At 39.3% G+C, this 18,771-nt stretch overlaps 1 protein-coding gene across 1 annotated transcript; it reads right to left on the reverse strand.

Annotated features, from left to right (window-relative positions):
- Positions 1 to 1,221: 1,221 nt before the first annotated feature.
- On the reverse strand, positions 1,222 to 18,131 carry SRP9 (signal recognition particle 9). Its single transcript, XM_032603051.1, has 3 exons — positions 17,936 to 18,131; positions 13,697 to 13,765; positions 1,222 to 3,550 (listed from the first exon to the last, which is right to left on the reverse strand). Exons 1-3 carry the CDS (start codon positions 18,005 to 18,007, stop codon positions 3,431 to 3,433), a joined length of 261 nt encoding a protein of 86 aa, XP_032458942.1. The 5' UTR covers positions 18,008 to 18,131; the 3' UTR covers positions 1,222 to 3,430.
- Between the last annotated feature and the right edge of the window lie 640 nt (positions 18,132 to 18,771).

Consider the following 18,771-nt stretch of genomic DNA (forward strand, 5'->3'; position numbering starts at 1 on the left):
CCGATGCAGGGGACACGGGTTCATGCCCCGGTGCAGGAAGATCCCACATGCCACGGAGCGGCTGGGCCCGTGAGCCATGGCCGCTGAACCTGCGCGTCGGGAGCCTGTGCTCCGCAACGGGAGAGGCCACAGCAGTGAGAGGCCCGCGTACCGCAAAAAAAAAACACAGAAAAAAAACAGAAATACTACTAAATACTACGATATTGCCATTACCACAACAAGGTATTTTTTACTAAAAGGGGAACAATAAATATTAACTAGGGATTTGGTTTTGTTTCATTTTTAGTAGGCAGAAAGGAGTACCTCTTACTGTCCTTGGGCAATTAATTTCACATTTCACTCATTTTGAATTAGTTTTAGCATTCAGCTGACCCTTGAACAACGCAGGGGTTAGGAGTGCTGACGCTCTATGCAGTAGAAAATCCACGTTTAACTTTATAGCCGGCCCTCCATAACTGTAATTCCAACCAACTGCAGATTGTGTATTACTGTATTATGCATTTTTGGAAAAAACTGGCATATAAGTGGATCTGTGCAGTTCAAACCCATGTTGTTCAAGGGTCAACTGTACTTTTAAGACGATTACCATCATAGTGTTGTGTCAGATTTTTCTAAGGCTAACAGAAGATATCAACTATAAAATGCTGCCAACACTGCCTCTAATCACTGACTTAGAGCTGTGACTAAGAGATTTTATATTTTTAAGACACAAAGTTGGCAGGCTAGGGAGAAAGGAGAAGCCAGCCCTTTCAACAGAGAACATATGTAGCCAACAATGCTTAATGGGCTCTGTGCTCCAAGGAGAGTGGGTCTTTCCAAGAGAAGAACAAAACCGCTAGCTGTACCTAGAATCTTAATTACTATGATGACTTCATTTGGATTACCTTAGAATAAGCAGCATTTGATCAAATACATCACAAAACAGTTTGCTAAAAATTAGTTCATGGGGAAATCCGTGGCGGTCCAGTGGTTAGGACTTGGGGCTCTCACTGCTGGGGCCCAGGGCTCGATCCCTCGTTGGGGCACTAAGATCTCGCAAGCCAGACATGCAGCCCCCCCCCCCACCAAAAAAAGTCCATGAAAGTGTGATTATAGTATCCAGAAATACTTCCTAATAAAAGAAAAAAAATCAGAGTATACAGCATTGCGATTTTCAGAATACATAATTTGGTGTTTTATTATTTATATGGTCTTTAAGAGATTCAATACTTTCACCACCAGTTAGTTCTCTTAATAATTTTATTTTGTGTAGATACAAATAAACATGTTTTAGATTTAAGGATTTCAGTTTCCCCCACCACATAAGAACACTCCCCATGGGGACAATCTTGTTTTACCTCACCTGCCAAAAATGGCATTTGATAATAGACATAGCTCGGTAGAAAAGGCAAACGTTACTTATAAGTAACTATTCAATTACAATTATGAGAAAACTTAAGAGCTAGCTACTTATACCCAGTCCCCCGAAAAATAACAATCATAACAATAATAGTAATAATAGCTACCGTTTATTGAGCTTTACTGTGTTCCAGGTACTGTGCTAAGGGCTTAAAGGGGATTATGCCATTTAATCCTCAAAGCCCTATGAATACTACTGTCAGCCCAATTTCCAGAGAAGAAAATGGAGGCTTAGAGAAGTACTGTCTCAAAAGCCACAGAATTGGGGAACAGTGGAGCCAAGATTGCAATGCAGGCAGTCTGCCTTGGAACCCCTGCTCTTAATCACGGCTGCAAGCTACAGGGACTCAAAGAACTCAAACAGAAGTCCCCCCCCATTCCCGGTTATCTTCATAAAATAGTGTTAAAAAGTGAAAGATGTAAATGAAAAAGAAAAAGGCCAAAAAACCCTCTGGTTATCCTACTATGGGGGGAAAATACCAAAACCCAAAAAACCCTATACTATTTGATGTTACTTTTCTTTTCTTTTCTTTTCTTTTTTTGCGGTACGCAGGCCTCTCACTGTTGTGGCCTCTCCGGTTGTGGAGCACAGGCTCCGGACACGCAGGCTCAGCGGCCATGGCTCACGGGCCTAGCCGCTCCACGGCATGTGAGATCTTCCCGGACCGGGGCACGAACTCACGTCCCCTGCATCGGTAGGCGGACTCTCAACCACTGCGCCACCAGGGAAGCCCTAATGTTACTTTTCTTAATCAAGAAAACAAAATGCCATAGCATACAGCTCAGAGAAAGTCATATAATAAAAGTACCAAGAAACAAAATAAATAAAAATGTATATATAGTATCATTAGGCTCACTTTAGTCTAAATAAATATAGAATATCCCAGTCAAGAAATAAGTAATTCTTGAGAAGTTAAAAACTTAAAGAGAAACAATATATCTTCATGTAATATTTTATTTACTGATCTCTCTGAAACACGCCAAAATTCATATGGCTAATGGAACTTTCCATGTTAAAATGCTGGTCAACACAACAAATTCCTAACAAAAAATATTTTAATGTAAGAACCAACATGTGAACATTATATTCAGGTGGTAAAACTCAGGTTACAAATGTAAGATAAATATCAAATAATATCATACTTCTGATTTAATGGAGAACAGTTGTGAGAGTCATGCTTAACACCTTGGTTAAGTAATGAGAGAAATGGCTTGGGGTGTCAGAGAGGTATGCAAAAATTTAAGAGTTCAAATAATCCTTAGCCCTTCTGAGAAAATATAGATGGCAAATATGTGGCAAATATTCCTGTAATATGGTGGTTTCGATCCACTAGTGAGCATTCTGTTCATGCATTTAAAGTAACAGCAGATGTTTCTGGGCATGAAAATTAGATTCAAAGTTAGTCTTTGCTCAACAAGTTAATGATACTATGAATCCCTTATATTTAAAAATATAGTTTAAATTTGTAAAGTTTAAGGTAAAGCATACTTGTTTTCATAGTTATCTTTAGATATAATTAGACTACACTACCATATATAATCAGCTATACTGCTGTGCACAGTTAATTCCAGTTACCGTATTTTATATTTGCTGGTCATCAACAGCACAAAATTTATGCTCCAAAAGAAATATATCAATCCAGCAAAATGGTTCCATTTAATTTTTCTTTTAAAGACATATTAACTAAATTTAAGGAAGAATTGGCTTTTCTCGATATCTCATTTTCAAATTACTGATACAAACTTACCAGAGAGTAATTATTTATTTTGCCTAACATCAAACAATCTGCAAAAAGTTTCCAAGATAGAGCCATTCCTTGTTCCATTTCCAAAAATAAATAAAAGTTTTCTAACTGAAAGCATTTACAGTCCTAGCTCTCTAAAGTAAACATTAAAAAACAAAGTACAAAAAATGATCTCTTGGCTTCTGAATAGCCCACTTAGTTACATGAAGTATTTTCTGTCCCAACACTTTCTCAAATTCAAAAGATATTTACTTCCTAGGAACATGACAGTCTTCATTTCAAACCATTCAGTCTGTTTCCATGGCAACACTGCGGGATTCCTTGGCCACCATAAGTCGCATTAGTTGACTGTGGAATTTCTCAATCTTCTTTACATCTTGAGCTTGGTCTGTTCTATACACCAAACACTGTCAGAAATTTTAAAAGCACACATTAACTATGTAAAACTAGATTATCAATGACGTAGCAAACGTATGCTTGGATAAAATTTTGAGTCTTTTCCTACCACTGTTTTGCTCTACTTCCTCTGGAGGTCATACTAAAGAAATTACATTCAAGTTTCCAAGTCCCCAACAATGACATTCCTTAAGTTTAGTATTTTATAATATCTCAAATGCCACTGCTGTGGTTAAAAAACAAACTGAACTCTATTAGAAGCTTCTCAAAAATGACCAGTTGAATAATGTATTCAAATTCTGCCATGGTCTGATGAGAAGACTTCAAGATTGGAATTAGATATTTTCTCCCTGGGATCTGGTCATAAATGATTGAGTTACAGTGGGAAAAGCATATAAATCTTAGGATCCCTTTCTTTCTTTGTGAAATGGGAGGGGGGAGGGTTAATGATAATTTTAAAAAATCTGGAATCCCTTGCTTACTGCTGGTTGCTAACTAAATCAAACAAGATAAATCTATTCAACCTTGATTTTCTGACATTACTTATAATTTTTAAACCAAACCAAATTCTTCCTTGCTATAAATTCAATTCTTCATTAGATACTTAAGATCTGTTTATCGTTGGCCATAAAACCATTTGTTCTAGAATCTTCAAAATTATCAAATTTAAGCTGGCAGTCTTTTTTTCATCTTGTAACACTGATCCATTATTCTTTAGCCCATCTTAGATTCACGTGAGTTCTAAACAATGGGAACTTCATGATCCTACAGTAATATTCATCAACTTAAGTACTTTGGAGTTCAACCCCATCATGCCCAACTGATCTGAATTCATACAGCCTTTAAATCACTTACTTAAAAAAATTTTATCCACGCATTGTACAAATTTGTCTAACAATTTTGTAAAGCGGCCATAATCATCTCCACCATTTCAATTTTAGTATATGTTCTGTAGAAGAAAAAATACCTTCTCACTACAGTTTAGTGAGAAGAACAAACACCTTCTCATTAAAATACACAGAAAGATTTTAGGTCCACAGAAGACAATATTATAAATCAGTCATGGCACTGGAAAAAAATGATGCATAAATGGGACTATAAAAAAGTCAAAGCTCCAAAACAATAATAATGAAGTCTAAGATCAGTTTTGTGAAGGAATTATTAGCCATTAAAATGAATTACTGAAGTATACAAACTTTTCTTTAAGAGTCATTAGAAAACAAATTTTTATGTTGGAGTTGATTCATATATTTACTGTTTAGGAGGATGGGTTTGATTGTATCTTTGGTCCCTTCTAGACATGGACTAGTTCTCAGCAGTTTTAAGAAAGGGAACAAAAAGTATTTTTCATATTTAGATCTTGTCACAGGAATCATCAATTTTAAATAAATTCTTTCCAATACTGCTTACCATGAATCCTTTAACAATATTTAATCAGTACCAGAGGCAAAAAGTCATCATCTGGAGATAAAGCCCCTTGTATTGAATTCAATTCTGCATTTTCCTCTATTTTTAAAGCAGGATATACCAATTTCTCTTCAGTAGATATATCTATTCACTCTGCGACAATCATAAGTAAAATTTTTCTCAATGTGAATGCTCGAGATTCAAGTGTACATTTACTGAATCTACTAAGTGCAGGCACTAGTGCTAGGCACTTCCTCCACATACTTCATTTACACTCCACAACAACCCAACTGGGTAAGCAGACTATCACTGTGGCACTTCATAGACAAGAAAATTATGGCCCCCAAAGCCAAAACTTTTGGCCTGAACTTTCCCCAGGATGAAATGCTGGTAGATGGCTAAGCTAGGATTCAGATCTCTTGAATCTAGGTTTAGCACAATAGAGCTCAATTTATTCTTCCTTTTTCACATTTTCACAGTTACTTCACCAAACTCAATTGGTTCTTGGAAGACATGGTAATCATTAAAAGATCTGACTTCACACAACCTGACAATGGAATCCTGAACACAAATATAGTAAAATATATGACCAAAAAGTCATTTTTAAAGTCACTATTAAATTTTTTAAAGAATTAATCCATTAAAAAAAAGTGTTTATTAAGTACCCTCTGGGTCAGGACACCATGCTAGTCACTACAAATACTGGTAAGAATATTACTGATCTATCTTTATTTTGAAGCTCACAATCTATTAAAAGTCCAATGTGATAAGACAATTGTGACACAGCACAAAAAGAGGCAGAAATGGGGACTTCCCTGGTGGCGCAGTGGTTGGGAATCCACCTGCCAATGTAGGGCACATGGGTTTGAGCCCTGGTCCGGGAAGATCCCACATACCGTGAAGCAACTAAGCCAGTGTGCTACAACTACTGAAGCCCACGTGCCTAGAGCCCATGCTCTGCAACAAGAGAAGCCACTGCAACGAGAAACCCGCAACCAAGAGTAGCCCCCGCTCACTGCAACTAGAGAAAGCCCGCAAGGACCCAACGCAGCCAAAAATAAATAAATAAAATAAATAAATTTAAAAAAAAAAAAAAAGAGGCAGAAATAAAAGTAAGAGATGAAGCAATCCTTTTGAGCTGGGTTTTGAAAGATAAGCAGCAGGTCTGTCACACTGGGGCAGGGGTAGGATTCAGTACTGCAGAGATGGAAACAGACTGTTCAAAAGCGCAGAGGCCAGGCTTCCCTGGTGGCGCAGTGGTTGAGAATCCGCCTGACAATGCAGGGGACACGGGTTCATGCCCCGGTCCGGGAAGATCCCACATGCCACAGAGCGGCTGGGCCCGTGAGCCATGGCCGCTGAGCCTGCGCGTCCGGAGCCTGTGCTCCACAGCAGGAGAGGCCACAACAGTGAGAGGCCCGCGTACTGCAAAAAAAAAAAAAAAAAGTGCAGACGCCTAAGACATCATGGCATATGAAAGGAGCCCTTAAGTAACACTGAAAAACGAAGATTAGACAGGATATGAGGGTGGAATTTACATTATGAGTGATGAGAAGCCACTAAAGATTTTTAAGCAGGGTAGTAACAACCAAATTTGCATTTTTAGAAATCACTCCGGCAGGGCAGCATAGGACGACTAAAGGATGAACTGGAAGCAGGGACACAGTTAGAGCCTATTCTACTAGTCCAGGTAAGTGACGTTGAGCCCTTAAAGTTAAGAGGTTAGCAGTCAAGATGGAGAGTTCATGGCAGAAAATGAGACGAGGGAGCTTGAATCAATAATTCACAAATGCCCAGCAAAATGTATGGAACTTATCAGAGGATCAAAATACAAGTTTTTCAAATGAAGGAATAGTTAATGTGAGAATGAGGGAAAGGAAGGGACCAAAGATGATCCCCAGGTTTCTGAGCAAGTAACAGAGAAAAAACAGGAAGAGCCAGTTTGATAAGATATGATGAGTTCCATTCTAGACAGGCTAATGTTAACGAGTAGAGGAGGCAGGATGCTCAACTTAGAGCTAGTCAGGAAGCCAGAAGAAAAATATGACCTAAAGGTACAAAATTGGAAACAGACAGATACAGGCAGTACTGGACTTAATGGGTTGGTCCAGAAGTGGTATGAAAAGATCAAGAACAGAATCCTGGAGAAACCAATATTTATGGGGGCACATCAGTGAAATAATTAGCAAAGAAGAATGAAACAGAAAAACAAGATAAAATGGAGCACAGATGCCAAAATAATAATTTCTACAAGAAGTGGTTTTCTCAGAAGCAGCCAGGAAGTCACATAAAATATGAACTGCTGAGGCTACTGGGTTTGAAAATAAAGGGGCTGCTGCTGAGCTCTCACCAAGAGCAGTCTGAGTGGAAGACTTCATGCAGAAACCAGATGGCAGAGGGGTAAGGAATGAATGGGGTGTGAGGAACAGTGAGCAGACAGGGAAGGTCAGAAATATAATTATAGAGCCTATAACTTGTGTTCAAATACCATTATTTACTTCTCACACACGTATAAAGAAACTTTCACCCCTCATATCCACTTTTGGTCTCTATGTTCCTCTTGCTTAGGGTCCGAAGACAGCAGTTATTAAACTACACTTAACATACTGCATTAATGAAGCAAGTTGAATTATCTTTCCAAGTGCCTATAAAAATAGCTTCCAGGGGCTAATGGCAGACTATGGGAGGGCTCATGCCAAGGAGTACTTCCCAGAACTTCTGCTGCCAGTGTCCCTGTTCCCACGGTGAGCCACAGCCACCCCCCGCCTCTGCAGGAGACCCTCCAACACTAGCAGGTTGGGAAGCCCGACGTGGGGCTCAGAACTTTCACTCCAGTGGGTGGACTTATGTGAGGGAAGAACTGAATTGTTAAGATCCAAGGATGAAACAAAGAATTTGCTTCATGTCCTGACACTGAATGAAGTCTTGACTATGCATCAAGTCAACTCCCAAGCTTTGTTCTGTGAAGCACTGTGGTTCAAAAAGATAGTAATAGAGCTGTGTGGATGAAAAGGCTCTTGTGCTCCAGCCAGGAGGTGGGAGAGCTGGTCCACAAGAGACCTCCCAGCTCCAAGTAATATCAAACGGCGAAAATCTCCCAGAGATCTCCATCTCAACACCAACACGCAGCTTCACTCAACGACCAGGAAGCTACAGTGCTGGACACCCTATGCCAAACAACTAGCAAGACAGGAACACAACCCCACCCATTAGCAGAGAGGCTGCCTGAAATCATAATAAGTCCACAGACACCCCAAAACACACCACCAGACGTGGACCTGCCCACCAGAAAGAAAAGATCCCGCCTCATCCACCAGAACACAGGCACTAGTCCCCTCCACCAGAAAGCCTACACAACCCACTGAACCAACTTTAGCCACTGGGGACAGACACCAAAAACAACGGGAACTACGAACCTGCAGCCTGCAAAAAGGAGACCCCAAACACAGTAAGACAAGCAAAATGAGAAGACAGAAAAATACACAGCAGATGAAGGAGCAAGATAAAAACCCATCAGACCTAACAAATGAAGAGGGAATAGGCAGTCTACCTGAAAAAGAATTCAGAATAATGACAGTAAAGATGATCCAAAATTTTGGAAATAGAATAGAGAAAATGCAAGAAACATTTAATAAGGACCTAGAAGAACTAAAGATGAAACAAGCAATGAAGAACAACACAATAAATGAAATTTAAAATACTCTAGAAGGGATCAATAGCAGAATAACTGAGGCAGAAGAACGGATAAGTGACCTGGAAGATAAAATAGTGAAAATAACTATTGCAGAGCAGAATAAAGAAAAAGAATGAAAAGAACTGAGGACAGTCTCAGAGACCTCTGGGACAACATTAAACACACCAACATTTGAATTATAGGGGTTCCAGAAGAAGAAGAGAGAAAGGGACTGAGAAAATATTTAAAGACATTATAGTTGAAAACTTCCCTAATATGGGAAAGGGAATAGTTAATCAAGTCCAGGAAGCACAGAGAGTCCCATACAGAATAAATCCAAGGAGAAACACACGAAGACACATATTAATCAAACTGTCAAATATTAAATACAAAGAAAACATACTAAAAGCAGCAAGGGAAAAACAACAAATAACACACAAGGGAATCCCCATAAGGTTAACAGCTGATCTTTCAGCAGAAACTCTGCAAGCCAGAAGCGAGTGGCAGGACACATTTAAAGTGATGAAGGAGAAAAACCTACAACCAAGATTACTCTACCCAGTAAGGATCTCATTCAGATTTGACGGAGAAATTAAAACCTTTACAGACAAGCAAAAGCTGAGAGAGTTCAGCACCACCAAACCAGCTTTACAACAAATGTTAAAAGAAGGAACTTCTCTAGGCAAGAAACACAAGAGAAGGAAAAGACCTACAATAACAAACCCAAAACAATTAAGAAAATGGGAATAGGAACATACATATCGATAATTACCTTAAACGTAAATGCATTAAATGCTCCCACCAAAAGACACAGACTGGCTGAATGGATACAAAAACAAGACCCATATATATGCTGTCTACAAGAGACCCACTTCAGACCTAGGGACACATACAGACTGAAAGTGAGGGGATGGAAAAAGATATTCCATGCAAATGGAAACCAAAATGAAGCTTGAGTAGCAATTCTCATATCAGACAAAACAGACTTTAAAATAAATATTATTAGAAGAGACAAAAGAAGGACACTACATAATGATCAAGGGATCAATCCAAGAAGATATAACAATTGTAAATATTTACGCACCCAACACAGGAGCACCTCAATACATAAGGCAAATACTAACAGCCATAAAAGGGGAAATCGACAGTAACACATTCATAGTACGGGACTTTAACACCCCACTTTCACCAATGGACAGATCATCCAAAATGAAAATAAATAAGGAAACACAAGCTTTAAATGATACATTAAACAAGATGGACTTACGTGATATTTATAGGACATTCCATCCAAAAACAACAGAATACACATTTTTCTCAAGTGCTCATGGAACATTCTCCAGGATAGATCATATCTTGGGTCACAAATCAAGCCTTGGTAAATTTAAGAAAATTGAAATTGTATCAAGTATCTTTTCCGATCACAACGCTATGAGACTAGATATCAATTACAGGAAAAGATCTGTAAAAAATACAAACACATGGAAGCTAAACAATACACTACTTAATAACAAAGTGATCACTGAAGAAATCAAAGAGGAAATCAAAAAATACCTAGAAACAAATGACAAGGGAGACACGATGACCCAAAGCCTATGGGATGCAGCAAAAACAGTTCTAAGAAGGAAGTTTATAGCAATACAATCCTACCTTAAGAAACTGAAAACATCTTGAATAAACAACCTAACCTTGCACCTAAAGCAATTAGAGAAAGAACAAAAACACCCCAAAGTTAGCAGAAGGAAAGAAATCATAAAGATCAGATCAGAAATAAATGAAAAAGAAACGAAGGAAATGATAGCAAAGATCAATAAAACTAAAAGCTGGTTCTTTGAGAAGACAAACAAAATTGATAAACCATTAGCCAGACCCATCAAGGAAAAAAAGGGAGAAGACTCAAATCAATAGAATTAGAAATGAAAAAGGAGAAGTAATAACTGACACTGCAGAAATACAGAGGATCACGAGAGATTACTACAAGCAACTCTATGATGATAAAATGGACAACCTGGAAGAAATGGACAAATTCTTAGAAATGCACAACCTGCCAAGACTGAATCAGGAAGAAATAGAAAATATGAACAGACCAATCACAAGCACTGAAATTGAAACTGTGATTAAAAATCTTCCAACAAACAAAAGCCCAGGACCAGACGGCTTCACAGGCGAATTCTATCAAACATTAGAGAAGAGCTAACACCTAACCTTCTCAAACTCTTCCAAAATATAGCAGAGGGGGGAACACTCCCAAACTCATTCTACGAGCCCACCATCACCCTGATACCAAAACCAGACAAGGATGTCACAAAGAAAGAAAACTACAGGCCAATATCACTGATGAACATAGATGCAAAAATCCTCAACAAAATACTAGCAAACAGAATCCAACAGCACATTAAAAGGATCACACACCATGATCAAGTGGGGTTTATTCCAGCAATGCAAGGATTCTTTAGTATACACAAATCAATGTGATATACCATATTAAGAAACTGAAGGAGAAAAACCATATGATCATCTCAATAGATGCAGAAAAAGCTTTTGACGAAATTCAGCACCCATTTATGATAAAAATCCTACAGAAAGTAGGCACAGAGGGAACTTTCCTCAACATAATAAAGGCCATATATGACAAACCCACAGCTAACATCGTCCTCAATGGTGAAAAACTGAAAGCATTTCCACTAAGATCAGAAACAAGGTTGCCCACTCTCACCACTCTTATTCAACATAGTTTTGGAAGTTTTAGCCACAGCAATCAGAGAAGAAAAGGAAATAAAAGGAATCCAAATCAGAAAAGAAGAAGTAAAGCTGTCACTGTTTGAAGATGACATGATACTATACAAGATAATCCTAAAGATGCTACCAGAAAACTACTAGAGCTAATCAATGAATTTAGTAAAGTAGCAGGATACAAAATTAATGCACAGAAATCTCTGGCATTCCTATACACTAATGATGAAAAATCTGAAAGTGAAATCAAAAAAACACTCCCATTTACCATTGCAACAAAAAGAATAAAATATCTAGGAATAAACCTACCTAAGGAGACAAAAGACCTGTATGCAGAAAATTATAAGACACTGATGAAAGAAATTAAAGATGATACAAATAGATGGAGAGATATACCATGTTCTTGGACTGGAAGAATCAACATTGTGAAAATGACTCTACTACCCAAAGCAATCTACAGATTCAGTGCAGTCTCTATCAAACTACCACTGGCATTTTTCACAGAACTACAACAAAAAACATCACAATTTGTATGGAAACACAAAAGACCCCGAATAGCCAAAGCAATCTTGAGAACAAAAAACAGAGCTGGAGGAATCAGGCTTCCTGACTTCAGACTATACTACAAAGCTACAGTAATCAAGAAAGTACGTTACTGGCACAAAAACAGAAATATAGATCAATGGAACAGGATAGAAAGCCCAGAGATAAACCCACACACATATGGTCACCTTATCTTTGATAAAGGAGGCAGGAATGTACAGTGGAGAAAGGACAGCCTCTTCAATAAGTGGTGCTGGGAAAACTGGACAGGTACATGTAAAAGTATGAGATTAGAACACTCCCTAACACCATACACAAAAATAAACTCAAAATGGATTAAAGACCTAAATGTAAGGCTAGACACTTTCAAACTCTTAGAGGAAAACATAGGCAGAACACTCTGACATAAATCACAGCAAGATCCTTTTTGACCCACCTCCTAGAGAAATGGAAATAAAAACAAAAATAAACAAATGGGACCTAATGAAACTTAAAAGCTTTTGCACAGCAAAGGAAACCATAAACAAGACCAAAAGCAACCCTCAGAATGGGAGAAAATTTTTGCAAATGAAGCAACTGACAAAGCATTAATCTCTAAAATTTACAAGCAGTTCATGCAGCTCAATAACAAAAAAACAAACAACCCAATCCAAAAATGGGCAGAAAACCTAAATAGACATTTCTCCAAAGAAGGTATACAGATTGCCAACAAACACATGAAAGAATGCTCAACATCATTAATCATTAGAGAAATGCAAATCAAAACTACAATGAGATATCATCTCACACCGGTCAGAATGGCCATCATCAAAAAATCTAGAAACAATAAATGCTGGAGAGGATGTGGAGAAAAGGGAACACTCTTGCACTGCTGGTGGAAATGTGAATTGGTACAGCCACTATGGAGAACAGTATGGTGGTTCCTTAGAAAACTACAAATAGAACTACCATATGACCCAGCAATCCCACTACTGGGCATATACCCTAAGAAAACCATAATTCAAAAAGAGTCATGTACCAAAATGTTCATTGCAGCTCTATTTACAATAGTCAGGAGATGGAAACAACCTAAGTGTCCATCATCGGATGAATGGATAAAGAAGATGTGGTACATATATACAATGGAATATTACTCAGCCGTAAAAAAAAAACGAAATTGAGTTATTTGTAGTGAGGTGGATGGACCTAGAGTCTGTCACAGAGTGAAGTAAGTCAGAAAGAGAAAAACAAATACCGTATGCTAACATATATATGGAATCTAAGGGGGGAAAAAAAGGTCATGAAGAACCTAGGGGTATGATGGGAATAAAGACACAGACCTACTAGAGAATGGACTTGGGGATATGGGGGGGGAGGGGTGAGCTGTGACAGGGTGAGGGAGTGGCATGGACATGTATACACTACCAAACGTAAAATAGATAGCCTGTGGGAAGCAGCTGCATAGCACAGGGAGATCAGCTCGGTGCTTCGTGACCACCTAGAGGGGTGGGATGGGGTGGGTGGGAGGGAGGGAGATGCAAGAGGGAAGAGATATGGGAACACACATATATGTATAACTGATCCACTTTGTTATAAAGCAGAAACTAACACACCATTGTAAAGCAATTATACTCCAATAAAGATGTAAAAAAAAAAAAAAAAAAAAAAAAGCTTCCAGACCAAGGTTCTTGACTTGATGGGAATGAAATGTGAAATAAGCATCATAATGGGTGACCTGCATAAATTCTATGTAAATAATTTCAAACAAATGGTTAACTCAAACGAATCTGAAAGTATGCAACAAAGAAAAATGTATACTTACAACTAAATCATCTGTTACTTTAATACACAAACTCCCATCAGAATGCCTATATTTGAGAACCACACGTGCCTGAAATAAAAATACATATTTAGAAACAGTGAAGTCAGAAGACATTTCTCATAAATAATTTAGTCTTCAGGTGGGCTAAAATGGATCCTTTTAGAATTAATAGCCAAAACATCTAAAGGCACCGTTACTGTAAACTTATTATTGAAATGCAGGAAAACAGCATTTTGTTCATTTCTATTGCTGCAATTCTTTTAAGCCTTAAAATAGTCAGGTATTTTATTTTCAGCCACTTTGAAGAGATGTACTGAAAATTCCCATGACACATCCATATTCAGAGAGCCTGTGAGACTCTTAAGGTGGTTTGGCATTTCTTGCCAGTAAGAATAATATACTGAAGGGTAGTCACAGCTTGCCACCTCAAAGTATACCACTTGGGCATAAGGAATGTTTTGAGCTGAAGGTGATTAGCTCTCTGCCCTTTCTGGCCAAAAGCAGGACATAAATTAACCTTTGTAAAGGTCACATAAGTTTCCAGTTGTAAAGGTGTTTCCCTCTCCCTGGGAAAAGAGAACAAGTTTGTTCCCTAACAAACCTTACTAAACAACTCTTATTTGCCATACATTTCCTAGTCACCTTCTCACAGCTTACCCCCTCCCCGAAGCCCCAAACCTCTTTTCCTTTGTCCAGCCTCTTTCCCACCCTTTGTTAAGATGGCATATAGGTCCCAAATTCCTCAGGTCACATTTCTTTGTGAACTTCTGTGCTATGTATGCTTCTACCTGTTAATTTGCAGAGCCCCAGTCATAACACCTAAGAGAGTAAAGGAGAAAGTTTTTTCTCCCCTACAATACCAACACACCTAGCCACAGATGAATGATAGGCAAAGAAGGGGAAAAAAATAGCAGAAATGGCTAGCTCAGTTCAAATCCGTTCCCCGGGAAAGAGCACTGCAGCCGCAATTCATACCTTCCATTTTCCCATGACTCTCAGGAGGTGGGCTCAGGCTAAGTTACTCAGCAAAATCACATCTTTATCACCATGGCACAACATGATGTCTCCATCAACAACTTTCTAAATCCAGAATAACTCCTATACTGAGTGCCATGCTACACAGCACTTTTTGTTGTTTGGTATTCTACAGTTAGGAAGCCAAGAAAATGATTTAGGTATTACGATATTCCAATAAAAGAAGACATCTCCCAATAGAGTCTACAACTTCCATGAACATTATTTTTACTACTTTAAATAATGGATTCAAAAGTGTGCTGCAGCAGAGTCAAGTTTCTTGTTAACCAAAATAAATAACTCTTGTTTAGTTTTAGCTAGCTGTTTTAAAAAGTGCTAAGTATCTATAAGCCAAAACAGGAACATAATTTTAAAATGGTTACAATGTAGCACAGGACCCTCAAGACAATTCTGGAAACTAGATAAAAAGGGTTATTAGAGCTTTTCCTACAGCTTTTCCCATTATGCTCTCTGCTCTCCTGGGATTGCAAAAAAAAAAAAGTCATACCACCCTGAGATTTGTCTTGGTGAGGGAGGAAAGGGAACGCACCAAGCACTTAAGTAGGTATAAATAATGACAACTAGGTTAAGTACCTTTAGACTACCTGATTCTATTTATTGAGCTATTAAATTCAGTTTTACGTATTTAAAAAAATTCAGTCCTCCAGAAACAAAAGGAAACTGAAACTAAAAAATATACTAAACACGACAACTACGTAAAGTTTTAACTCTCACTTAAAAGAATACTCACTGGCGAGTAGGAGAAATGAGAGTTAAAAGGTCTGTGGTACTACAAGAGAGTCCATTTTGTAACTTAGGGAGCGCCTAAGTTACCATGTCAGATGCCACTAAGAGAGAAAAAGAAATCAAGGTTCTTGCTTTCTTAGGAACTTTGAATTCAACCAAGCAAAATAATCAAAACATACAACAACATTAATTAAGCCCTATAAAGGCATATACAGGTAAAATGTTAAAAGAGAACACAAGTAATTTAGATTGGGAGAAGGGGAAGTGTAAAAAGGCTTTATGGAGATGGCTTCAGAAATGCATTTGTTTTTCTTTTAGGGAAGAAATTAGGAGAAAAGCTGAAGTGGCAGTCTGAAGATATGATATATTATGTAGCTTCATGAGACTAGGGCTGAGTATGGCGGAAATGGTGGAAGACAAAGGCAGCAAGACTGGAGAGAGGGTCAGACTGGAGACTGGGAGTCCGGATGTCTACCAGCAATCAATGAAGAACCAGTTTTAAAGCAGGAAACTGAGAATTCAATTTTTGTGTTTTAGATAGCTGTGGTATGAGAGTGGTCCAGAAATACCGCCATCTTCAGTTAGAGCAGATGCAACAGAGAATGGTAAAAAGTGATGGATGTAATCAACAGGGAGAGAAGACAGAATTCTGTAAAACAGATCCCAAAGAGTTCTGACAAAATTTCTTTTCTTTTTTAGTCCCAGCAGTATGGACCGGTAGAAATAGCATGTACATGGGGTTTAGAGACGTGGGTTCACATTTTAGCTTCATTTCTTAGAGACTAAGCAAATCATTTAGTGTATCTAAGATTGTTTATTCATCTACCTCAAGGAGCTGTCTTAATTGTTCACATAAATTATACAAATAAATATATATATAAAATGCCTGTCACATACAAGGTACTCAATATAACTGTCAGTCTCTCCCCACTCATCCCCTCACCTTCCAATCAAAAAAATCACTAGTTTTTAACTAGTGCAAGGCTATCATAAGAAGGCACAAGTTTTTAGGCCACTGGAATTTTCTGATTGGGGAAAGAGCACAAAGATTCTCGCTCTCTTGCCTATACTAGACATGCCTTGTTCACAGCAATGCTCTATAATTACCATTTTATTTTCATTTTCCCTAAGAATGACCACATTCTTAAAATATGATTACTCTTGATGTGAATTTGTATATTCTTTACTATCTTTTCAAATATTTTTAGTTTACACTGTGGGTACTTCTGGACAAAAATCCTGTATTGTCCTCATGGTGTACTGCTTAAAGAAACAGATGGCCCTACAAACAAAATCTACCAAATGGAGGAGCCAGAAATTGTGTCATAAACAAAGTACTCAATTTCAAAAATATCTAACTCATTTCATAATTCGTTACTATTACATCTTTGTATTGCAAAAAATGAAACTAAGAATGTTTTACAGCTTCTTGTTACTTATCTAGGTCTAAAAAGCTAGCAGGATTTTTTTTTTTTTTTTCTGGTTGCATTGGGTCTTCATTGCGGTGTGTGGGCTTCTCATTGCAGTGGCTTCTCGTGTTGCGAAGCAGGGTTCTGGGCGCGCGGGCTTCAGTAGTTGCAGTACGTGGGCTCAGTAGTTGTGGCTCAGGGGCTTACTTGCTCCTCGGCATGTGGGATCTTCCCGGACCAGGGATGGAACCCATGTCCCCTTCATTGGCAGGAAGATTCTTAATCACTGCGCCACCGGGGAAGTCCCGCTAGCAAAATTTCTAATTAACAGGGAGCTGCTTCAAATATTATTTAGATGACAATAAAATAAATAAAAACCTGAGAGGAAGAAAAGTCAAGACCCAAATGCTATATTCTCATCCTTGAGACTTCTTTGCTTTTTAAAAATAAGCTAACCTCTGATACTCACTTATTATAATTTTTGTGGGGGCCATGCATGAATTACAGGGATCCATGGGCCCTCTAAAATTGTTTACAAACTTCTACGTACAAGTGGATTTTTCTGAGAAAAGGGTGCAAGCATCTCATGTTCTCAAAAAGGCAATGACCTCCAAAAGATTAAGAACCACTACGCTAATGGCTGTAGATGCCTCCAAACTGGGGTCTTTCCAAAATTTCTCTGCGGTCGCAGAAAAACATAACCGTTTTATCTTACACGAGGTAGTACGGGACAAGGGCACCAAAACAGCTGAGGGACAGAAGGCCGAAACTGCAGGGGGAGGAGCCCTGCCCTTAGAGACACGTAAACCAACGACAGCCATAAGGGATGTTCGGGGATTGGGGGCGGAGGAAGGCTACCTAAGGGCCCTGAAATGACCCCGATCTTGCCCGTTTCAGGGCTTCATCGGGCCGTTAGTAAGGGAAGAACAAGCGGACTTGGCGGGGTCCGTCTCTCCTCACTCACAGCACCTACTAGGATGCTGGAGAAGCTTCGGAGGCCGAGCGGACGGCAGAGAAGTTATCCTGACCGGGGGCTGGGACAGAGGCACTGGCCCCTCCAGTGATTTACCTTCATAGGGTCTGCGAGGTAGAGCTTCTCCGCTGCGCGACTGAACTCCTCCCAGGTCTGGTACTGCGGCATCGTGGGCCCGCGGCAGAACAGGAAAGGGAGGCAAAGCTACGGACCTGAGGCGACGCGACGCGTCCCACCGACCTCCCTACCTCTCGCAGCCACCTACTGCGGCAGAGACCCAGCCGCTCAACGATGGTGGCGCCTCTTCGCACCAACGCCTCGTTCCATTGGACGGCCCGGACCGCCCTCGCCCAATGGAAAGGAGGGATGTTGCCAAGTAGGAGGTGGAGCCCCGAGCGTGTGGCTCTGGGAGCTGGTCCAGAGAAGTGGAGAGCGAGGAAACGATGGAGGCTGCCACAGCGCCCCCTATAGGACTGGAGGAGAATCTGTCCCGCTGTTCTTTGGGCTGGACTCCAATGGTAAAGCCTAAGTTTCTTCAGCAAACATTGAGCGGCTTAGTGATAAGCGCTGGCGCTACAAGAATGGAGACATTAGGGTCCAGCTGTCACACCTACAGCTTAGTAAAAGAGAGAGGAGACATAAACACAAGAATGCAACCGAAAACTTTATGTGATGGATATTTATGTCGGGTTAGTAGAACACAAAGGAAGAGTGATCACGTGTGGGTGGGGGGATGCTATAGTGATGGCACAAGCCGAATCTAGATAAACATGGTGAATGTCCAACAGGTGAGCAAGGCGGGGCAGGATATCTAGCCCCACTTTAGATCTGTAGTGTATTTAATGTGATAGGTATTTGGGGGATGGGGGAAGAAAAGAATCAAGGGAAGAAATCATGTCATCACTTAAGCCAGGAGAAGACATCTGAACTTT

The sequence above is a fragment of the Phocoena sinus genome, chromosome 1 (assembly GCF_008692025.1).
Source record: "Phocoena sinus isolate mPhoSin1 chromosome 1, mPhoSin1.pri, whole genome shotgun sequence".
NCBI classification, from domain to species: Eukaryota; Metazoa; Chordata; class Mammalia; order Artiodactyla; family Phocoenidae; genus Phocoena; species Phocoena sinus.